Source organism: Sphaeramia orbicularis, chromosome 21 (assembly GCF_902148855.1).
Source record: "Sphaeramia orbicularis chromosome 21, fSphaOr1.1, whole genome shotgun sequence".
Lineage (NCBI taxonomy): Eukaryota > Metazoa > Chordata > Actinopteri > Kurtiformes > Apogonidae > Sphaeramia > Sphaeramia orbicularis.
Genome location: NC_043977.1, coordinates 3,320,005 through 3,345,558, shown reverse-complemented (window position 1 = coordinate 3,345,558; position 25,554 = coordinate 3,320,005). Strand labels below are relative to the sequence as shown.

At 35.5% G+C, this 25,554-nt stretch overlaps 1 protein-coding gene across 1 annotated transcript in view; it reads left to right on the top strand.

The window, feature by feature from the left end:
* The window catches only part of lrp1bb (low density lipoprotein receptor-related protein 1Bb), a 930,516-nt gene extending 905,516 nt beyond the window's left edge, over positions 1-25,000 (top strand). The window contains exons 87-92 of the mRNA XM_030124596.1: positions 1,913-2,026; positions 8,404-8,480; positions 12,838-12,928; positions 14,435-14,585; positions 18,062-18,136; positions 23,782-25,000. Coding sequence (XP_029980456.1) covers positions 1,913-2,026; positions 8,404-8,480; positions 12,838-12,928; positions 14,435-14,585; positions 18,062-18,136; positions 23,782-23,922 — 649 coding nt within the window. The 3' untranslated portion in view covers positions 23,923-25,000. The remainder of the gene's footprint in view (positions 1-1,912; positions 2,027-8,403; positions 8,481-12,837; positions 12,929-14,434; positions 14,586-18,061; positions 18,137-23,781) is intronic.
* Positions 25,001-25,554: the final 554 nt, after the last annotated feature.

The window sequence follows — 25,554 nt, the reverse complement described above, 5'->3', positions numbered from 1 at the left end:
CAATTCCGTTTGTTGACTTTAGGGGGGCCACGTGAAGAACAAAAGTTCCATGGTGTTGCTTTAACTGGAACTCCTCCAGTCTGTCTTATTTGGACTCATACGTCCTGTTCCCTTCCCTTAAAGAACAGCATCATCATGTGACTCTACTCTTCTTTATTCAGAGGCTGTGAATGCCACCATTCCTCCACCAAACCTACATACAGCAGTAATTGTAGACGACTTTATGTTTGACATTTTCTTTCATTGTTGGGCTTTCTTTCCCTTTTCTTCATGACTGATTCCACGGGGAGGAATGCGTCAGTTTCCAGCTTTGGTTGTCAGAATACAAAGCACTGATGTGAACTTTTGTTTAGTGTGGGGTTTTTTTGTTTTGTTTTTTCTTTATTTTATTGGTGATTTTTGATTGTGTTAATGTGTCAGTTTGAGAAAAGAGCGTTGACAGGCTGTCAGCGCAACACTGATTGATGGAAAGTTTATTTGACAGTTTGTCAAACTAGTATTCACAACAGTTGTTACAACATCTTTAGTTTAAAACAATCACTTGACAGTGAATCTTTGGTGTGTTTATCTAAAAGGTGAGACCATTATTCAGCTTTTCTTTTTGCTGATGTTTGCCTTTAAAGGTTAGCAGTCGAGATGAATCCGTGTCTCATTGGTTGTTATCATATTCAGTTGAGAATCCACAATCAGAAAAGGAAAAAATGACTCGTTATTTCATTATTCGATGAGTTGTTTTTCATTCTTTCGATTGTACGCACAAATTAAAAATTGGAAATAAGCAAATGGACCAAAATGTAGGGTTTCATGTTGACATTTTTGATATCCGGTTTGGTTTGACCCAGAAGTTACTGACTTCTTGGTGTGTTGTCCTGGACAGTCGTGGGTTTGTTAGTATTCTGTCTAATGCAGTGGTTTTCAACCTTTTTTGTCCTTACCCCATTTTAACATCTCACATTTCTGGCAACCCCAGACATTCAAAACGGAGACATTTTGCGAAAATTAATTAGTTTATGATCCTGTAATAGTTTTCTATACTATATTTCAAATCCAGGTTCATTTCAGAGGACATTTAGTCTATATAATATATATTATTGTGGACAGAGGCAGTAAAGCCAAGTGTAGATTACTGCACAAAGGGAGACTTAGATTTTTCTTGGTCAACTCACCATATATTTTTTATTAGTAAGTTTTTATTTTTATCAATTACAAGAAATTTCAGGTGACCCCATTTGAATTCCAGGCGACCTCACATGGGGTCCCAGCCCCAAGGTTGAAAAACACTGGACTAATGCATTCTGCGATAATGGAGAATTTCATGTAATTCAGAGGCAGCAAACGCATTACTGTGAAGGAGGACGACATGACAACTGAAAAAATGGGCAGGATCTTCCAGGTATTGTTGTTTTATTAGAAATCAGATTTAAAAAATGTCAAAAATGTCAAAATCAGATATCAGAAATGTCAAAATCAGATGTCAAAAATCTACAAAATGTCAAAATCAAATCTCAAAAATGTCAGAAATCAGATATCAAAAATGTCACAAATGTCAAAATCAGATATCCAAGATGTCAACATGAAACCCCACATTCGGTCCATTTGATTACTTCCAATTTTAAATTTGTGCGTACAATCGAAAGAATGTTAAACAATTCACTTTTTGATTTGTACATGAATAATGAAATAAGTCATTTGTTCATTTTCCGATTGTGGATTCTCAACTGGATATGAACAGAACGAATGATCCACAGATTGAGATGCTCTGTAGCTGTTTATTTGTATCTATTTATTTTTCATTTAAGCTGCTGAAAAGGGGTTCATGTGTCAGAGTCCGTTGACCAGGCAGCCAAAAGGTTAATCAGTTTACATTCCATTCTCTGGGCCCTTTTATCACTCCCACCGTAATGTTTTGCAGCTGCACGTCAGGGTTCAAGAACCAACGTTGTGATGAGCTGGCCAACCCCTGCGATTACTTCTGTCAGAATGAGGGGATGTGCACATTAACAGCTCTTAACAAACCACGCTGCAAGTAGGTCCCTCTCACCTCTCCAGCTGTATTCAGAGCCCACTCACCCCCCACCCCCCCCTCCGTCCACTCGCCCACCACGCCTCCACGCCTCCATGGGATCCATTCCAGCCTCAGTCTCCTCCACGGGCTCTTTGTCACGGCGCGGCCTTGGAGCAGCTCATCATGTGATAAGTGCTGAATGAAAACACACTGAAGGTGCAACGTAGGTTTATTCAGTCATCAGACACTTTTGAACATCACATCCACCAGGGAGTAATGTTAGACTACAGCACAGGTGTCAAACATACGGACCGTGGACCAAAACCGGCCCACCAAGAGGTCCGATCAGGTCCGCGGGATGGATTTGTGCAAAATTACACTGAAGATATGAACAGTTAATGGTGTTTTAGTTTAAGTTCCACATAAAGACTGATATGATCTAGAGTGGGTCAGACCAGTAAAATACTATCATAATAATTTACTACTAATAATAATAATAGTGTAAATAGACTGAAAACGTACACTCTATTCCTATTCTATGGAAGAGGATTAGGGCCACTGGAAAAAAGAACAAAAATGAAGGTCCAACAGATACTTTTTTTTTTTTTTTATTAGTCTGAGAAAAAAAGTCAGAATTCCAAGATTAAAGTCAGAATTCTGACTTTTTTCTCAAATGAGCAAAAGGTGAGTGAATGTTATGTGTTGAAACTTTATGTAAATTTAAAGAAAAAGCCCCTGATATGTGTTTCCCTTCTTTTTGCTCATCTTCCTCCAGAACCCCTCAGACCTGTAGAAACTCACCTAAATCAGTCGTTACGTCAGACTGCTGTACTCCTCCTGCATGGCATAAAACAAAAGTGACACTCCTCCTGAATGTCAGAAAAAAAATATTCAGAGTTCTGGGAAAAAGTCAGACGTCTGACTTTTTTCTCATAATAATAATAATAATAATAATAATAACATATTTGACTTTATTGTTTGTTTGTTTTTTTCCCCATTGGCCCTAATCTTCTTCTGTACTATTCTTATTCTATTTTTTTTTTTTTTTCTTTTTTAAATGTATGGCATTTAACAAGATGACAGCGAAACAGTGTCTCAGTTCTGTTTGTTCTGTACATTTAATGAATTGACAACAAAGAATCTTTGAATAATAACCTATAAATGATAAGTCCAGTTTTTTCTCTTTTAGTGTAAAAAGGTAAAGTTACATGAAAATGTTCACATTTACATAATTTCACAAAATTTGAATAATCTGAACAAATATAAACAACCTGAAATATCTGTAGAAAAGTCAGTGTAATTGTACCAATATTCTGTTATTAAATATTTTATGTATTTGTAGACCCACTGTGATCTGTACGATGTAATGAACATGTGTAAATGATAAACTGAGGCAGAATATGGTTAAAATTACACTTATTTTTCTTCAGACGTTTCAGGTTGTTCATGTTATTCACATTTCTAGGAAAAATTTACAGCTGTGAACATTTTGTTCATGTAATTGTACTTTTTTCGCTGTTGTTATTTCATTGTACTGGTCCGGCCCATTTCAGATCTTCTTGGACTGAATGTGGAACCTGAACTAAATAAGTTTAACACCTCTGCATTAGAGCGTTTCAGTGGCTTCACTTCAGTTCTTTATGTCATTTACGTCACACACTCAGAACAGTTGTGTTTCCCTCAATATAATTTAATGCACATTTAATAGTATCCCTCTGGAAACGGTTGAAAACAAATCTAAACTTATACTTCCTTGAGGTGGATTTCAGAGCTTTTATGAGCGTCTAATTGCATAAATTAAAATAATATTCATCATTATGTTTTAATTACTGTATAATCACATGAAAATAAGAATCATTGTGTTTTCATTACTTTAGAATGAGTCGCTTACATCCACAGTTTCCCTTTCTCTCTTTTTCCTTTTCATATCACATTCAGAAATAAAGCTCATTATTGTTGTAATTAAACTCTTATCTTTGGTTGGGGACCAGAACTTTTACTAAAAAGCTGCAGCTGAAGGGGGGCGGAGCCAGATGCAGCTAAAAACCGGCCCCCCAAAAGGGTCTGATCCGGCCCACGGGATGAATTTACAAAATACAAAAATTACACTGAAGATATTAACAATCAAGGGTGTTGGACTTATTCTAGCTCCAAACGCTAAAGTTTTACCAATGTTCTGTCTGTTATTAAATGTTTTGTGTCCTTGTAGATCCACTGTGATCTGTAAGTTAAAACGCACATGTAAAAATGATCAACTGAGGCAGAATATAGTTAAAATTACACCTGTTTTCATAAGAAATTTCAGATTTTTCAGGTCAGTGTATAAATTTAAACATTTTCATAATTTATCTCAAATGTTTTGCAGTAAAACACAGAGAAAAATTAGGAGTTGTCGTTATTTGTGTGACCACAGTGTAAATGTGAAAATATTGAATTTTAAATATATATACATATTTGTATAAACACCAAATTTCTTTTTTTTTTTTTTCAATTTATATTTAATGTTTCACTCATTTGTTGTTTTTCTACCTGTAATTGGATTTTATTTTCAGAAACAAAAGACAAAAAAATCCAGTCTCAGAAAATTAAAAAAAAAACAAAAAAAAAACAGGTGTTTTTGGTCCGTTTTTCCATTTCTGTCAAGTAGTAACTTTGTTTTTTGTTATTAAAAAGAGAAAATTAAAATCCATCTGTTTTTTAAATTTGGTTTATCTGTTTTGACACTGAAAAATAAAAATGCCATGAAATTCAATTTAAATTCTTCTATTTTAAAGCAAAAATCTAATTAACCATTAGTTTTTCTTATGTTTCTGAAAATAAAATCCAATTACCAACAGATACACTATTGCCTTGGTCACAGAGATTTTTTACGTACAATGAGTTTGTCTGAAATCTGGACATCGTAGACATGCTCCCTCCACAAATGTCTATGAACTCCAGATTTTGTACAAACTGGAAGATTCTACCAACACATCGTTCTTAAGAATCTTTGTGACTGAGGCATCAGCGCTCTTTCCTTAAAAATGACCATATCTGGTCTCAGAAAATGAAAAAAAAAGACTAAATTTGGTTTATCTGTTTTGACACTGAAAAAGAAAAATGCTATGAAATTCAATTTAAATTCTTCTATTTTAAAGCAAAAATCTAATTAACCACTTGTTCTTCTTTTGTTTCTGAAAATAAAATCCAATTACCAACAGATACACCGACCAAATTTACAGGGACTGAAAATGTCATGATCCAAAAACTGTCTGTCACCATCGACTGTAATTTCATTTTTTCCTGAAATAAGGTTAATTAACAGATTGTCAGACTATTATTTCTGTTAAATACAGTCACATGGTTCCCAACACTTCCTGGTTTATTCAGTCCAAATCCAATTAATGGAAACGCCTCGTTCACATTTTATTTTTTTTATTCTTTTTGCAATTTTCTAAAAGTTTGGAAACACAACTTCTCTTCTTCTTTCTGCCCAAATAAAACCATCAGATTTAACCCAATAAACGTCTGTCGTTGCAGGATCGACTTATTGATTCTATTTTGACGAGTATTTAGCTGCTGTTGCACTTATTACATGATCAGTTGCTGCACGACTCCACCGCTGCCCCTCACCCCATCTCATGCAGCTCCCACTCAACACTAGGGATGTAACGATTACCGGTATAACGATAAACCACGGTAAAATTCCCGACGGTTAGTATTACAGTTTAAATTCTAATTCTCATGATAACTGTGTTTGATTACCACACTTTTCTGGAGAAAACGCCTATGTAAAGATCTGCTTTTGTGTCAAATATTTGAGTATAGTTTTAATTCATTGCAATTTTGATTTTCTGTACCTAATGTTTGGAACCAATATTCACTTTTAAAGTCTCTGAAAAGGTTCGTTAAGCATCTGTGTATTATTTATGCAATAAATTATATACATTTTTCAAATCTGATTTTATATTTTTTTGTGTTTTCTGGCTTTTTATCTCTATATAGTAGGTTAAAGTGAAAAAATAACAGACAGATGATATAGATGAAGTTGTGCTGAAAAACCAGATCCCAAACATGGGTATAGTAAACATTTGTTTCTATAGTATATAAAGGCCAAACCAAAAGGACTGAAAAACAGACAGAATAGGCTCAGACCACTAAGGGTTAATATGTGAATGTTTCTGCAACAGAAAGTGCATTGTGCCGATTATTTTATTTGGTTTTTTTGTTTTTTGTTTTTTTTTTTCAAAATGCAACTTGGTTAAATTCTTTCAGTGTGTGTATCAGTACTTTTTGAACATTTTGAGCACAATTTCAACAAAACCGCGATAATAATGATAACCGTGATAATTGTGGTCACTGTAACCGTGATATGAAATTTTCCTATCGTTACATCCCTACTCAACACTATGAAACCGTGTGGGGGGGGTTGGGGTGGGGGTTGTTGGGGTGGGGGTGTAAACTGTGACGCTGTCTTCACTGTGCTGTGACCATCACTCTGTGCATATGAACCTGAATATGGTCCGTGTCCGTGATGGAGCGCTCATCTCCTAATCTGATCCCTCCAGTTTCCTCCAGTCTGAGGAGTTGGTTTTATTCCTTTCTTCTGCATTAATTCTTTGAGCGGGTTCAGATTTCACACTCCCCCGACGCCTCCCGTTTCCCCATTAAAATTCATGGCACTTTGACATTTCATTGGACGAGGTGTGATTCATTCCACGTACGTATGGGGCTGCATTCTTATTTTTGATGGCTTGATGTTCTGATTCTTGGAGTGCATGTAATTTAGAGTAATTCCATTCCGTCATCGTCTGGTGACACCCGGCAGATCACTCATGCTTTACAGACCCATCTGCGTCAGTCGTGTGGAATTAGATATCACCCGCTCTAACAAGGGTCATACATCACAGCCATGGGATCCCACGGGAACACAAACGACACCACCACTTGTTGTCCCGCTGTCATCTTTTACCTTTTATTTATTCCTTTAGTTTCTGTTGTTGTTTTGTTCTGTTTCTTTTTTTTGTTTGTTTTTTTTACACTGAATATTCAACATGTAAACCTTCAGTGTTTGTGGACACACGTGTGTTGGCGTAGTGTTTTCTCTCTGCAGGCGTTGGATCAAAGCTCTTCATTAGTCGCTTTTCCATTGAACCTCAAGTCGTGTAAATATAACTAAAATTTGCCGAATGGAAAAAAACGACAATTTTGCCAAACCTCTTGTTTTTTGATGAAACGTTTTTCTTCCTGCAAGAGGTGGTTTTTCAGGTGGAGTGAAATTGGTATATCGCACAAAACTAAAATGGAAAGAGCTTTTTGCACAACTAGAGTCACGTGAATAAAAACAAACAGATGTTGATGGATGTTAGAACAAGAGACGAAGAAGAGTTTAAACCAAACGTGTGTGTATGTGTGGACACACCAGGAAACCACATCAGTTTAGAATTTAGGAGGAAATACAGGGGGAATGACGGAAGAGGATTAGGACCACTGGAAAAATAAATAAATAAATAGATAAGGTTCAATATATATTTTTAATTATTATTCTGAGGAAAAAAGTTAGAATTCTTACTGTTTTAAATATTTTTTTTTTGTTCTGAGATTAAAGTCAGAATTCAGACTTTTTTTCTCAGAATTCTGACTTTAATCTCAGAACAATAATAATAATAAAAAAAAAAAAAATTAAACAGAAGTTTGAGGAAAAAAGTCAAAACTCTGAGAAAAAAGTCTGAATTCTGACTGTAATCTCAGAAAAATAATTTTAAAAAATATTTCAAACTGTTAGAATTCTGAGGGAAAAAAAGTCAGAATTCTAAGAAAAAAAGTCTGAATTCTGACTTTTTTCTCAAAATTCCTTTTTTTTTTTTCAGAATTCTGACTGTTTAAAATATTTTTTTATTGTTGTTCTGAGATGAAAATCAGAATTCTGACTTTTTTCTCAGAATTCTTATTTTAATATTTTTTTCTCATAATAATAAACATTTAAATAATTCATACTTCTCAGAATAATAATAAAAAAAATATATTGGACCTTATTTTTTTTACTTTTTTTTTTTCCACTGGCCCTAATCCTCTTCCATAGGTAACAAGCATTCTAGATTCAAAACAACACATATTTATGTTCGTTTATGGAAGGACTTCTACTGACATCTACCAGAATAAATAAACTAATCATCGCATTTGTGAGTTAATGAAAAAACCCACATTATGCACTTGTGTTTTATCGACATGTCGTAAATATCGGTAAAGTTTTGCGCAGATGTCCGATGGAAAAGTGACTGTGGAGCCTGAATGTGTTTATGTCACACCATGCTGTGGGTCATAGTTAAAAAGTGTTTGTTTGTTTGTTCCATATCAGTCTGTTTATGGTAAAACATGTTCTCTGTTCGTTATTTACACTTTCTCTTGACCTCCTTCAGATGTTCAGCCAACTGGGCGGGAACACAGTGTGAGAGGCCCGCCCCCAAAAGCAGTAAATCGGACAACACCAGCGGAGGTGCGTACGCAGAATTCCAATGTGCTGTATTTGTTGAAACCTGCTGTGTGTTGTACATGTGGAAGTGCATCAGGAGGCTCTGGCCAAGGGACGATGAACATCTGGACTAAAAATACAGATCAAATCCCCTTCACAGACGTATGTATGTGGAATGTACACTACCTCTAGTGTCCAGGACAAGGTTTTTGTTTTTTAGAAAAATGTTTTAAAAATCCTCAGATGGCATTATATTCAGCAGAAATGTCTGTTTGCACTCTTTGGTTTAGTATAAATAAAGGAAAATTACATGACAATGTTTACATTTACAAACTATCCTTTCACAAAAAATGTGAATAATCTGAACAAATGTGAACAACATGAAACGTATTAAGAAAAATCTGTGCAATTTTACAAATATTCTGTCTGTTATTAGATATTTTGCGTGTTTGTAGATCCATTGTGATCTGTGCGTTATAATGAACATGTGGAAATGATAAACCGAGGCCGATAACCATTGGCAGATTTTTTTGCTTTATTCAAGATTTTTTTGCTTAATTCAACTTTTTTGCTTAATTCAAGATTTTTTTTTTTTTTGCTTAATTTAAGATTTTTTTTTTTTTTTTTTGCTTTATTCATGATTTTTTTTTTTTTTTTTTTGCTTTATTCAAATTTTTTTTTGCTTCATTCAACTTTTTTGCTTAATTCAACCTTTTTTGCTTAATTCAAGAATTATTTTTTTGCTTAATTCAAGATTTTTTATTTTAATTCAAGATTATTTTGCTTAAGTCAAGATTTTTTTTGCTTAATTCAACTTTTTTTTTTTGCTTAATTCAAGCAAAAAAAAAAATGTGCCAATGGAACAAGTGAAAATTGTCTTGTTCAGATTTCTTGAAATCAGATTTTCCAGATCTATTGTCTATAAATCAGTTCTTTTGTCTCACTGAAAAGTTCCTCTTGAGGTGATTCTGTCTGATTGTGATGAGATATTTGGACTAGAAATGAGAAAAATACGCTTGGTCAGATTTAGGTTTTTGCAGTGTAAAGCAAACAATCTCTGCAAATTTGCAAAGTCTGTTTCTCGCTCTAAACACAAATAATGTCGTTAATTCAGCTAACTCTTTTTTTTTTTTTAGAATTAGCTAAAAAAAAAAAAAGGAAAAAGAAAAAAAATAAATAAAAATTCCGCTAAATCTTTAAACTTAAATAATCCTGATTTAATAAACAACTCATTTGTATGTTCCCTGAAATTAACAGATTATTTTACATACATACATTAACAAATATTAAAATTATCATAAACTTTCCACCATTAGTCGAGGTCAGAACCATCAAATATTCATTTATTATCTCCATTTTAACACCCTGTGTTCAATGTAAATACACCAGTATCATCTCTATCTCTGCCCCACATACACACATAAACACACACTCACATTCTAACTCTGTCACATCCACTGACACATACATCAGTTTTTTAGTCGGACTCCGTACGTTGTCCTGCAGAGGATCGGTGCTCCAGTGGAAACCAGACAAACAGCATGCATTTGTCCCCAAGGACAAACATGACAAAATGACTCTATCTGATGGAAAATAAGACGAACCTCCACATCAGTTCATAGGTCAGAGCTCCACACTGAAATCCTCCAATAACAGAACTGATGTTTTTGTGCTGTAAAGGCTGTGGGATTAAAAAGTGTAGGTTTAATGGGGACGTGTTTGTTCCTAAGGAGCTGAGTGGGGTTATTTATGAGTACGGAGTTTATTATAGACTCACTTAGACTCATCTGAATGTACGCTATATGGACAAAAGTATGTGGACGTGTTGGATTAATAATAATAATAATAATAATAATAATAATAATAAATGTTATTTATAAGCACCTGTCAAGTCACCCAATGACACTGTACAACAACAACAACAACAACATAATAATAATAATAATAATAATAATAATAATAATATTAAATTTTATTTATAAGCACCTTTCAAGACACCCAGTGACACTGTACAACAACAACAACAACAACATAATAATAATAATAATAATAATAATAATAATATTAAATTTTATTTATAAGCACCTTTCAAGACACCCAATGACACTGTACAACAACAACAACAACAACATAATAATAATAATAATAATAATAATAATAATAATAATAATAATAATAGTAATAATAAATGTTATTTATAAGCACCTTTCAAGACACCCAATGACACTGTACAACAACAACAACAACATAATAATAATAATAATAATAATAATAATAATAATAGTAATAATAAATGTTATTAATAAGCACCTTTCAAGACACCCAATGACACTGTACAACAACAACAACAACAACAACATAATAATAATAATAATAATAATAATAATAATAATAATAAATGTTATTTATAAGCACCTTTCAAGTCACCCAATGACACTGTACAACAACAACAACAACAACAACAACAACAACAACAACAACATAATAATAATAATAATAATAATAATAATAATAATAATAATAATAATAATAATAATAATAATGCATTGGTTTTATATAATGCTTTTCTAAGTACTCAAAGATGGTTTAAAACAGACAATCCATAAAATACAAAGAAATAAACAGAAAAAGGAAGAATTACTGTGTATAGAAATAAATATATAAAATGGAGCTTCGAACTTCCGGTGGGTAGGCGACTCTGAAAAGGTGAGTTTTGAGGATTCAGGTGTTTCTTTTCTAACAGTGGTCTGGGATACAAAACAATAATGACTAATGTCAGAATAAAGTTTGTATTATGGAATAAATATGAGTGCATTGGTTAGTGTGGGTTAAATTATATTTGCTTCAGAGAGGGTTTGGACTGAATTTACATCAATATTGATTTTTTTTTTTCTATCAGTAACTATGAATTTAAATCTTCTTCCTTTAAATTTCCAAGATGTTTTTACTGCTCTGACTGTAATTAATAATTTTCTACCACAAGTAACTAAACTTTAAGGAAATATCGATGTTTCTAAACTATATGGACATAAATATTGGGACACATCAGCTGTGAGATGTTCTGTTCGTGAAGATTTAAGATAAAAATACTAATATTTCCTTAAAGTTTAATGGTAGATTTTACTCTATTCTGTCCTGTTTTGAGTTATTTTGATCATTCTTTATTCTACAAATATGAATTATTGTATCTGTGAAACATCATTTAGTCCAAAACCCAAAGAGATTCCCTTTAACACAACAAACAGTGAAGAAAAATGAACAAATATGGTGTTTGTTCTAAAAAATAACTGAAATGAACCCATAAACCAGAACTGAAACACTGATTACTTACTGATCTACTGAAGAAAAAAAAAAAAAAAAAAAAAAAAGGAAATAAATGGACGATAATATTCAGAATGATCTTATGGAGATTAAACTGATCTGAAATTAAACATAGAAATGAATAATTGATTGATGTTTCTAAACTATATGGACATAAATATTGGGACACATCATGTCTACAGCTGTCAGATGTCCTGTTCAGGAGGATTTAAGATAAAAACACTAATATTTCCTTAAAGTTTAATGGTAGATTTGACTCTATTCTGTCCTGTTAGGAGTTATTTTTATCATTCTTTTTTCTGCAAGTATGAATTATTGTATCTGTGAAGCATCATTTAGTCCAAAACCAAAAGAGATTCACTTTAACACAACAAACAGTAATGGTAGATTGTCCTCCTCAGTCAGATGTGGTAAAAGTAGATGGTTAGATGTGGTAGAAAATTATTATTTATTAATTGTCACTGACTTAAAGGTGGAGTAGGAGACGTTTTCCTGGAGTATTTTTTTTATTATTATATTGCTTAAAATCCCCTTCACACCCTGATTACAACCAATAAATTAAATGCTCTAACACAAAAATAAAAATTTTTTGTCACCCGTGGAGTGTTGTACGGTCCCAGCTAAAACTGCTAGAGTGAAATAAATCAATTTCGTATCAATCCGACATTGACAAAGACAAAAACGAAGGGAACTTTATCCATCATTTTTATCCGTTTTAGTTCGATTTGTAAACACACAATACAGTTTCAGTTAGTTATCATTTTTTCCTTTTAATTATAGTTTTTATTTATTTCAGTTAATGAAAATGTTTCTTCAATTCTAGTTTTCTTCATTTCATTAGTTTTCGTTCACCATAATAACCTTGGTCCGTAGACGTGCTGGGTCGGTCGGTCGGTCGGTCGGTCAGGTGAATGAAGGCTGCAGTTGGTCGCTCCATTCAGGGAATATGTCTGTTTAAATGATCTGTTTGAAGCCATTGTTATCCTGGACCGCATCCAACCCAGTCCTATCTGGAAGATCTGCTCATCTGTCCACCCCATCTCTGCTCTGTCGCCTTCAGGGAGCATCGCTATCATCGTGCCTCTGGTCCTGCTGGTCGTCCTGATCGTGATGGTGGTGGCGGGCGTTTATATCTGCAAACGGAGGCAAAGGTAAGAGCGCAGATACAGCAGGGAAAGAAAAAGGCCTGGAAGAAGACACACATGATGGCAGATCTAACAGCTTTGAAGATAAAGACATGTCTCTGCTTTCGAAATGAACTGTTTTCTTGCTTTAAAATGCTCTGCAGAACTCCCACCTTTGCACCGAGTGACTGATTAACCCTTAAAGACCCAAATATACACCAGCGACCTAATCCATCTACTGATCTAAACTGTTTAATTCCGGTTAATCCACTAATCCTATCAGTCCATGTCAATAATTGGCGTAAAATACAGTTCTTCATCTTTTCATGGTCATCAGATATGACCATATTTGGACGTTCAGAGGCTCCATAGTTACTGTGGAAACACCGTCATCTTCTACAGCATTGATTCACCAGTAAAACCCATGGAGTTGGATCAGTGACAGTGGATGGACACACTGGTGATTTTATTATTATGTATATTAAATAATCAATAAAATGACCAAAAAATTTACAAAATAATAAATAACATGAAAGAACAAGCAAAAATGACTGAAATTAAGTTAAAAAAAAAAAAGAAGAAGAAGAAGAAGAAGAAAAGAAGCAAGAAAATCAACCCAAACAGCCAACGTTTTCAATAAAATGAACAAAATGAATTTTAAAAAATGACTAAAATAATAAGCAACAAGAACAAAATAAGCCCCAAAATGAATGAAATTGAAGAAAAAAATAATAAACTCATGGAGTTGGATCAATGACAGTGGATGGACACTGGGTTTATGTTCAGTTAATGACAGATTGGACTGAAAAACACTGTTGATTCAATTTTTTTTCTGTTTTTGATATAATTACCCTCAACTTTAATCTGAGCTTTTATGAACATCAGTATGTTCAGTAAATTAAATACCTGATTTTCACAAAAAAAAATACAAAATACAGAGGATAATATTATAATAAATGGAAATAAATCACTTCAGAAAGATTAAAACGAGAGGAAATGTTTGTTTAGGAACTGCCACAAACAGCACTGGGTCTTTATGGGTTAAAATTCAGCTTTTAGGTCTGAACGACGAGCGTGGCTCCTATGTGCTCTGGTTTCTGTAGGACATGTTTTTATGTAGGGATGTGTAATAACTACTAGCACCGGAACTGAAAAAATGACGTCATTCAGATAATTCTGATTATTAAAGTTTTCACCGATAAATACAGCCCATAATAATATATCTAAATTGCTTAGATTTGGTGCATTTCACTAGTACACAGTGAACATTGTTGCCTTGGCAACTGCAGTAAAAATGAAGGAGGAGGAGAAAGAGAAGGAGAATCTGAATCTAAACCTTCTGTAGAAGCCTTTATTGGACTATTAGCAGAGTTTAACACTGACTGGAAATAAGAATAAAACCATTGGAAGAATGGGAACTATTGGTGTTTGGTATCGGTATTGGTTACGAGAAGCAAGAAGTTATCGGTTGTAAAAAAACTATTATCGTGCATCCCTATTTTTATCATAATCATAACTGCTGCTTTTCCTCAGAGGAAAACGCGTCCAGAGGCAGCCCATGACGAACGGAGGGATTAACGTGGAGATCGGGAACCCGTCGTACAACATGTACGAAGTGGACCACGACAACCACGCCGACGCAGGAAGTCTGCTGAGACCCAACTTCACCCTGGACCCACATAAGGTTGGACTGTCCACACACTTCAGCACGTCCGATAGGTTTAAGGTGGTAGTGACACAAACAAACCTGCATCTGTTAGTCTGTTTACATGGAGCTGGATCAGTGACAGTGGATGGACACACTGGGTTTGTGTTCAGTTAGTGACAGATTGGACTGAAAAAGACACTGTTTATTCAGTTTTCTCTGTTTTTGACATAATAACCTTTAAACATAATCTCATCATGATGATTTAAGTACATGATCAGAAATTTAACGTAGAAAAATACTTGATTTTCGCCAAAAAAAGCAAAATGTAGATAGTAACACCAAATGTATCATATTTGATCCATGAGTTTTGAAGCCCTCTACATGATCAGTGTGATATTTTTGTTCTTGAAAAACCTGATGTATACAATTAGATACATGCAATACACAGATAATCCACCAGGGGGAGGACTTTCCAGTGACACTACAAGACTGACATTAATGGGGAAGGAGGAAGAACTGGGACCATTTAGAAAAGGAATTAACAATGTGTTAGACATGTTTGTGTTATGGTTTTGTTTGTTCAAAAAAAAAGAATTAGAACACTGAAACCAGATGGATCAAATATGACACAAAATTGAAACTCATACTTAGGGTTCGGCAAAATAAGTCTGAACTTCAGCCTAAACCCTTTCAGTCACATTGTATATGGAACAGTGGACATGTTGTTTCTGTTTGTTGTTTAAAGTAATTAACAATCGAATAAACTACTACTACTACTGCTATATATGGAAACTGATATTTGAAAAAAAATGTTGGGTTGTTCAGAAGGACCAATAAAGGCTCCAGTTTCAAAGAACTGGAATTTTCTGTCAATGATTGAATGGTTCAGGCTTTACAGGGTTAATGAAGGTTCAGTAGAACTGACTCAAAAGTAGCTCTGGGTCTGTTTGAGTTAAAATAAACTTTAACATCATCAATGCTTTTTACTGCTTTAAGTCTTTTAAAGTTTGAGGTGAAGTTTTTCTGCCAGAGGCTGTGAAGTTGTCATTATTTGTCCAGATGTGTTTGTGTCGTATAAACCTGCAGCTCCATGCAGGTACTGTTCCTAAACTGTGTTCTGCAGAACCAGGTTTGCGTTTCCACGTGTTCATCTTGTCTTTTTAACACGTCCTTGATAAATGGAGCAGCACTTAAGGAGAATAGGGCTGATTTGTTTGGCCTTGATTAGTTTCATCACTACACAGACGTTCCTCCACTGTGCTGCTCGGAGCTGAGACAATGAAAACCTGACGGTCACGCCCAGATGAACACCCACAATTAAGCTGTGTTTTCAATCAGCGCATCAGTATTCAGGCTGAGAGCGGCTTTACAACAAACTTCACAAACTCACCGTTGCAAACACACATTTCCTGGAGTCACGTTTAATAGTGGAAGGCGGCGAGACACAACAGACACACCTACAGAATGTGGAGTTAGGAAGGTGTCGAAATATTCATGTGCATAAGACAGATATGTGGGCATATTAGACTATAGATGAGCAAAAAGAAATAAAGTTGTGCAAGAAATAAATGTAGTTGTACAAAAAATAAATATAGTTGTACAAAAAATAAAATATAGTTGTTCAAAAAATATACTTGTACAAAAATAAATGTAGTTGTGCAAAAAATATAATTGTACAAAAATAAATATAGTTGTACAAAAAATAAATAATATAGATGTGCAAAAAAATATATATAGTTATGCAAAAAATGTAGTTGTGCAAAAAATATAGTTGTTAAAAAATACATATAGTTGTGCAAAAAAATATATAGTTATTCAAAAAAAAAATATATATATATATATATAGTTGTGCGAAAAATAAATATAGTTTTACAAAAAAATACACATATTCATATAGAAATAACATTACCCCAATCCAAATCCACACATACAGAAAATACATACCTAAAAGTAATTACCATAAAATTGAGGATTTTCTAGATAAATAAAAAATAGTAAATTAAATAAATAAATGAATGAAACTAAATAAATGAAATCAAATAAAATGACAATACAATAATAAAATGGTAAAGTCACACCACAGCGGTGAATAAGAAGTCAGGTCACACAGAGCTGTGGTTTACATGAAAACTTAGAAGGAGTCCATAAACGGGCACATTTCTGATCCTTTTTAACAATATAACACATTCAAGAGTTTACAAATATTTATTTTTGTACATCTATAGACTAATCTGCACACATATCTGTCTTATGCACATGAATATTTTGACACCATCCTACCTCCATATTCTGTAGGTGTGTCTACGCCGTGTCTCGCTGTTTCCCACAATTAAACACGACTCCAGGAAATGTATGTTTTCAGTGGTGAACAAAATACATACTTTAAAGTAACTGCCATAAAACTGAGGATTTTCCAGATAATTTTCTAGATTTTCTAGATCGTAAAGTTGCATTTCATGTTTGTAATTCTTGTCCAAACTTATTAATTTGGATTCTGATAAAACACACACCATATATTTTATATTCAACTGAACTCATTCAACAGTTCACACATATTTATTTTTGTACATATACAGACTAATCTGCACACACATCTGTCTTATTGACATGAATATTTTGACACCTTCCTACCTCCATGTACTTGTAGGTGTGTCTGTGTCGTGTCTCGCTGTTTCCCACAATTAAACACAACTCCAGGAAATGTTTGTTTTCAGTGGTGAACAAAATACATACCTTAAAGTACTTACCATAAAACTGAGGTTTTTCTGGATAATTTTGTGGATCGTAAAGTTGCATTTCCTGTTTGTAATTCTTGTCCAAACTTATTCATTCGTATTCTGATAAAACACACAGCATATGTTTTATATTCAACTGAACCCATTCAACAGTTTACACACATTTATTTTTGTATAACTACAGACTAACACATGCACAGACCTGTGTGATTCCTGTGAATATTCTGACTCCGCCCTAACCCCGTACACTTAGTGGGTGTGAATCTGTGCGTTTGGTCCAAACCCTGGCTGAACCCCGCTCACCTTGTTTGGGATGAATCAGTCAGAATCACATCAGGTTTTATTGAAATCTTTGCTAAAGCCTGCTGGAGGGCACAGATGGATGAAAACATGTGCTGCATTCTGCTCGTGGCCCTCCACCCCACAGTAACACCCAGCATATCAAATGAATCTGAACAGCTCTCCTGGCGTCGTTATCTGGCTCACCTGCTCCGGCTCCAGGTCTAATGCTGTTGCTAACTTTGACATGTGCTATTGTCAGTCCACTCCCACTGTGTTTTCTACCCACTCGTGCTGCCTTGAATGTAGATTTCCTCTGTAATTTCACCACTTTCTGCCTGTTCTCTGCTCCTTTCACTCTATTCTACTTATTTTTCATAACTCCAATAACGCCGAAATGGGCCGATAATGCTGATGGTTTATGCAAATAACCCATAAACGTGTGCTGTTACTGGTATCTGTGCATGATAAACACAGTCGGTGCTTGTTTCGTTGCAGGGCTGGTGTGTAAAATCCAGTGACCCTCGCGCCTTGGGCATGAATAATGTGCCCAAGGAGGTCATCCCTGGACAGGTGAATTCCCCAGATTTACCTCTGGTTTGCTTAATGAACTGAAAACTCATCATTTGACAGATTAGAAATATTTTAATGCACCCTTTAGTAGAAGGATGTCGAACTCATTTTACAGACCAATATGATCTCAAATAATAACATAAAGAAAAAAATGAAATAAAAATAAATAAATGAATAATAATAATAACATAAATAGCCTATAAATAATGTCAACTCCATGTTTTAGTGTGAAAAAAGTCAAATTACAATGGGAAAATGTCTGCATCTACAAACTAAACTTAACCCTTGTGTGGTGTTCAGAGTTTTGTTTTGCAGTGTTCGTGGGTGTGGTGGATCCGCTGCATTTGTAGGTTTTTAATTCAGCATAATCAAACAATTTTATGTTAAAATAGTCCACAGATGTTTACTTCATCCCAATTGCAAGCTACATACAAAGCACATGTTTAATATTTGCCTTTTGCCTTTGCTAGGTCACATTTATGAATTAAGGTGCTACTCAATTTTAGGTTTTCTTTTTTTTTTAATTAAATGTAATATAATCAAGATATGAGAGGAAAAAATTAATTTAAAAAAAAATGTCGTTTTTCTTTTAGTAAAAAATGGAAACAGGTCCCACAGACCCAAACACCATACAAGGGTTAAGGAAAATGTGAATAGCATGAACAATCTGAGATTTCTTATGAAAAATAAGTGCAATTTTAACAATATTCTGCCTCAGTTTATCATTTACACATGTGTATTACATTTTCCAGATCACAGTGGATCTACAAATCCACAAAATATTTAATAAGCGGCAAAATATTGTTCAAATTGCACTTAAATCTCTAAACACATTTCCAGTTGTTCATATATATTCAGGTTATTCACATTATTTTGTAAAATTATTTTTTGTAAATGTGAATATTTTCATGTAATTTTACTTTTTTTAAGCAAAAAAACAGAAGAATTTGTAGTTTTCATTATTTATAGATTATTATGGTAGTATTTGACTGGTCTGGTCACTTCAGTTCATATTGGTCTGAACTAAAATGGTTTTGACTTCCTTTACTGTCACTGACTTAAAGGTGGGGTAGGGGATGTTTTCCTGGAACTTTTTTTTTTTTTTAATTATATTGCTTAAAATCCCCTTCACACCCCAATTACAACCAACTAATTAAATGCTCGAACACAAAAATAAAAAAAATTACTCACCTGTGGAACGGTGAGTAAAGGGGTTTGAACATTTGAATGGTGTATTTTCCAAATGTAGCTGCTGGAACCATTTTTCCAGGATCTCCTACCCCACCTTTAAGTGTCATTTTTATATTTCACGTTCATCCCATCCCCAGCCCGGTTTGGTCACATGTTTGACACCCCCGCTTTACTGTGAACTAAATGTTAAAAATGAACGTAAATGCCGTCATTTCCTGCATCTACATGTGATTGGATGCAACGTCAACTACAGTTTTGGAAATAATTACTGCTCCGTTGTGACAAAAATCCCCTTTTGTGCGACTCATGAAGCATCTGGTTTTCTCCAAATGCTTCCCTTAAAAACTTTTTTTTTTTAACCAATGTGTTTATTGATCTCGTTTTGTTTTTTATACAACGATATTCAATAACAACTTACGAACGTGGTGGTTCAAAGGTTACATTCAGCAAGAGTATGAGTCCACAAGAGTCTGTTCACAAGGTAGAAGAAAAAAAAGAAAAGAAGAAAAGTCCATGTGTGTAAAATAAGTACGTGGATCTGCAGAGGTACAGCTGTTTGTGTCCAGGTTCATTCATCAGGTGATAAATTATTATTCTCAACATATTGTATAAAGCGTCCCCACACTTTATAAAACAAGTGCAGTTTACCTTCAAGTATAAAAGCAACTTTTTCCAGAGGTAGACAGAGCCAGTTCTCTGAACCACTGGAACACTTGGTTTACCCATTTGTTTCCATGTCAGAGCAGTCACTCTTTAGCCTGAAGAAGGCACATATTAAGGCAAAGCAGGTTTATTTCTACAGCACATTTCATGTACAAGACAATTCAAAGTGCTTTACATAAAGCATTAAAAGTATTACAGCAGGGAAGCAAGGTTCTAATAGTTTGGGATTTTTCATTCTAGTTTAGTTTTATTTAGTTTTGACTTTTTTTTCTCTAATTCAGTTTGTTTTGATTAGTTTTTAGAGCAGGTTTGCTGGTTTGGATTAGTTTTCATTTTCTTCTAAATGCTTAGTTGTAGTTTAGTTTTAGTTCAGTCGTCTCTTTTCTCTTCTTCTTCGTTGTATTCAAATAAATCCCAGACAGGACTCTGCTGCTTTAGTCTCCATGTTTCCAGGTAGAGTGGGGACCAGAAGACGACTGGAAACCACAGTGAACACAAGTGACGGACCAAAAAGGGTCGTACGGTGCCGCTAGCTAAAATTGCTAGAGCGAAATAAATCGATTTTGTATCAATCCGACATCGACAAAGATGAAAATGAAAGGTATTTTATCCATATGTTTTATCCGTTTTAGTTAGTTTACACAATACAGTTTCAGTTAGTTATCATTTTTTTCTTTTATAGTTTTGATTTATTTCAGTTAACGAAAATGTTTTTTCAATTCTAGTTTTTGTCATTTTGTTATTTTTCATTAACGATAATAACCTTGCACGGAAGCAATAAAAAGTACAGGCATGAGAAACACAATCAAAAAAACAAAACAAAATCAGATAAACAGATAAAACAGATAAAAACTTTTAGCTTAAAAGGAAGAGTTTAGATCTGAGCTGATGAATCAGAACTGTATTCAAATGCAGCTGAGAACAGGTGGGTCTGGAACCTGGATTTAAATCAGCTGAGTGTTTCAGCTGATCTGAGGTTTTCTGGAAGTTTGTTCCAGACATGTGGAGCATAGAAGCTGAACACAGACAGATTTGTTCACGCTGCTTTATGTTACACTTCCCTTACAAACTTAATAAAGACAAAGGCTGTATTAGAACGAACAATTTCCTCAAAAAAGTTTAAAAAAACATCTAATATTGAAAAGCGATGTAGGTACATCTGTCTACAACAGAGTAGAAAAGGTGGCGTTGAAGGGCTGTTATATTGAGTTTGTGCAGGAAATCACAGGCGTTCAGACGGTTCTTTCCAAAGCTGTGTCATTAAATTTAGGTTGGATTTGAAAGGTGGTGTTTGAGCTGCGGTTAGCGGTGTTTGCATGGCTGTGTGTGGAACGTCTGTGTGTGCTGCATGTGCCTGCAATAACTGCTGTGTTCTGCATGACGCCGCACCTCCTGTACGTTTACATGAACACCACGTCAGCTGTGTAGACCATGAACGGGACGACACGGTAAGGACGGGTCATACAACAGTACGAATATGTGAGTAACAGTCTGGTAAGTGTGTGTACACCTGAGTAATACAGACATGTGGAGACGGACTGAAGGAAAACTGGCACACACACACAGGTCCATTCAGATTCATATGTGTGTGTGTTCTACCACGAAGACACACACTGGACCTTCACTGTCAGAAGAACCAGAACAATCACAGAACATGTGCCTCATGTCCGACACATGTTTGTTTACATCATCTACACTGTTACATTTATGTATTTGGATACTTTTTAAAAATTATGTAATCTAACATTTTTTAGATCTATGTCTGTTTGTGTAAGTGCACGGTCCATGGTAGAAACCACCTGCCACCTCTAGTCTGTTCTGTTCTGTTCTATTCTATTCTATTCTATTCTGTTTTGTTTTGTTCTATTTTGTTCTATTCTATTTTCTATTCTATTCTGTTCTATTCTAAGTATGTCTGGTTTTGTTCAGTTCCATTTGACTTCCATTTCCTCTACAGACTCTAGTTCACAGTATTGTTTGTTTCATTTGTAATATTGTCTGTTTTTTATTTATTCCCTCTATTATATGTGATGAGTGTTTATTCATTCATTTATTCATTCATTCATTCTGCTGTTATTCCTCTTATTTACAGGTAACGCTCTACTTGTTAAACAGATAAACAGCCTTTTTCTATTATATTTACAGTGTGGTGTTGTCATAGTGTTTCCTTGCATTTACCTTCTATATGATCATTAAATAAGCTTTATTTTTACAGCTGTTTCATACTTTTCATACACACATATTACTCAGATGTACACACTGTTCATACCAGGCTATTTCTGTGGTAAGTACATATATATATATATATATATATATATATATATATATATATATATATTTACATGGTAGTACTGAACCCTGAAAAACCCAAACAACTGCTGGAAACCAAACCCATCTACTGTTGATCCACTAATCCTATCAATACATGTCAATAATAATATTAAATAATAATACATCACATCACTTTTTTGGACACTCAAAGACACTTAATAAAGCATAACTGGTGTAAAATACAGGTATTCACCTTTTCATATGTCCAGTGGACAAGCGACTACTGTCTTGTAATTTGGGCTGGGTATCATGGCCAATTTCCTTAATTTGATTTAGATTCATAAGGTTCTGAATCAATTAATTGTGATTCGATTCAGTATTAATTGATTGATTCAGATTCATTTAGTGATACCAAAGTACAATTTTGAGTTGTAACCTGATTATTTGACTACTGCAGCCATGCAACACAGAATGAATACTGATATTAGAAAGGAAATAAATCTGACATTTCATCAGTAAACAGATGAATCTGCTCTGAAATAATGAACACAAACATGTCCATGTTTCTCCAGTGGATCTGAACGGACTTCTTCTTCATCTTTATTCTGTTTTATACCTGGTGCTTCCAGTCTTAAGGCTCATTACTGTCACCCTGGGGCACTGACACCAGTTTGGCCCCCCTGAAACAGTCTCATGTTGGGCCCTTGGTACAAGAAACTCACTGGAGGGGGAGGGTGGGCGGAGCTTCGTGATTTCCACTTTACTATTCCTCTAACTCCGCCCTCAACCATAGGTGATTGAATTTAGTATTTCTAGAACGACTGGCTTCTGCGACCCGCCTCCACCAGCCAGTTCCACCACACTGCAGGTTCCAGTTTTAGGCCGGGAGGACCTCCCACTGAGGGATTTTCCCCACCCTTCCTCCCACTGAGGGGTTTTCCCCATCCTTCCTCCCACTGAGGGATTTTCCCCACCCTTCCTCCCACTGAGGGGTTTTCCCCATCCTTCCTCCCACTGAGGGGTTTTCCCCATCCTTCCTCCGCGTTCCTCCCACACCAGAACCATCACGAGCACGACCAAGACGAGGGGCTCGCGAGACGGAGCCAGCCGCGCTTCTGCATCGGCAGTTTCTGGGTCATTTACTCGCAGTCCTGCTCTGAAAAATCGATCTCATCCACCATTAATCGATTACACAAAATTAAAAAGAAATCGATCCAAAATTGATCAAATCGATTTTTTTTACCCAGCCCTACTTGTAATGTGTGTGGAAATGACCAAAAACAGTCACTTGCCTGATAAACGGTTAAAAGTTAAATGACAGTGGATGGAGACGGTGTGGTTTTTCTGCTCAGCTGATATTGAACAGGTTTTAACCCTTTAGTATCAGTAGATGTTTGAGTCTTTTTGGGTTCAGACCGTCTGTTGTTTGGAATCGTATCTGTCCATAACTGTTTCTGTCTCCTCTGTCTCTTATTTCTCCTTTGTCTCTTCTGTCTCTTCTGTCTCTTCTGTCCATGCAGCCCATGAACTACTCCAACCCCGTGTATGCAAAGATCTACTTGGACGGGCAAAACTGCCGCAAGCCGGTCATCAGTATCGATGAGAGGAGAGAGCTACTCCCAAAGAAACTAGAGGGGACAATTCATGAAACCGCCGCATAGCCTATCTTTACACTTTTTACTTCTTTTATACCACAGTGTACAATGTATAAAATAAAAAGGAGGAAACCAGAATTTTCTATTTCCTATGAGGCTCTTAGGTTTAACTGGTTTAGCATCAGCATAACGTCCTTGTTGGTGTGCTGAAGAGTTTTATTTTCCATTTACCGTTTGCTTTCTACGGAGGCCCTTTAGTGACACGTGAGGAAAAAAATATTAACGCGTGGCCACCAGATAAGTAACGCTAAATATGCACAAATCAATGAAATCTTGAACTTTGTCTCTTTGTCACCTTTCATGATCATGCAGCATCCAGACTACAGACAGCGCAGGATCCGATTGGTCCATGCGATGCACTTGTCCACCAATAGAAATGATATGTTTTTGTGCATGCAGGTACTTCCTGCTCACAAGAAATTCTTTTAGAACGTGTTTTTTTCCGTCTCTTCTGCAGCGAGCACGCACCAAACGTAACGACACTATCGCCGAAAAATCATGTTGTTGTTGTGCCTCGTACCTTTGGTTTTACTTGTCCGTTCAACACGATTTACTTCTCAGTATTAGTTTGACGTCTGCACTTTCCACACAAACTCCAGTTTTTCACGCATGACCTGGAAACGGTTTGAAAGTATCGAGTTTGAGTTCCGCTTCTTCCGGTTTACTCGTTAACGGTGTCTGAGGCGACTTGGAAGTATCGCTACTGTGTGCCCCAATGGACAACAAATAAACAAAGGCAGCCATATTGAAGTTTTGCTTCACATTTAGTTGAGCAGAAGAAATGGGCTGTCGCAGTTTGTCGAGATGAGGGGCCAAACTTCAGAATCCGATCAGGAAGAATGTTCGTGTGTAGATGATTACCATGGAAACGTCAGCGCTAGTGTGAAGGGAATCCAGAGGGTAAACGTAGGGAGAACACTGTCGTGGTTTTCCTGGAATAATTGGGGGAATCTCGTCGTATACATGTAGCGCTGACGACATCAGGGTCTGGGGTCTGTGCGGTCTTAGCCGGTCACCTACGAACAGCACAAACAGGTCCGGCAGAGGTCCTGAAACTAAATCAAGTGGTCAACTCAGAACCACAACGACGCTCTGGTTCTCCATAAGACCACCACGAACCCTACTTTTAACCTCTTGATTCCCTTCCCAATACCATTGACGTTTCCATGGTAATCCTCTTCCCAGAAACACCGGCTACACACGAACATACTTCCTGATCGGATTCTGAAGTTCGGCCCCTCATCTCGACAAATTGCGACGACACGTTTCTTCTTCTGAATTAAATCTGAAGGAAAACTTAAATAACCGGTAATGGGCGACCTCTCCTGCAGCTCCAACCACTTTCCCTCTGCATAAACCCTCCCCCCACACGAACTCCAAGACGGAAATCCATGATATGCCAAACAGGGACAGAGCACCGGCAACTGTGGGCTGAACCGGACCGCTGAACTCACCTGAAACAGTTGTATCACCGGCACATTAACCCTTTCATGCATGAGTTATTACAACCTTAATCAAGATATTTTCCTGAGTGTTTTTATTTTTGTTTAGACCTGAAAAAAAACAATGCCGTTGAAAATTTTTTTATGAACCTATTTTTCATGGAGTTCCAAACATGTCCACTCAGCTGGACACTAT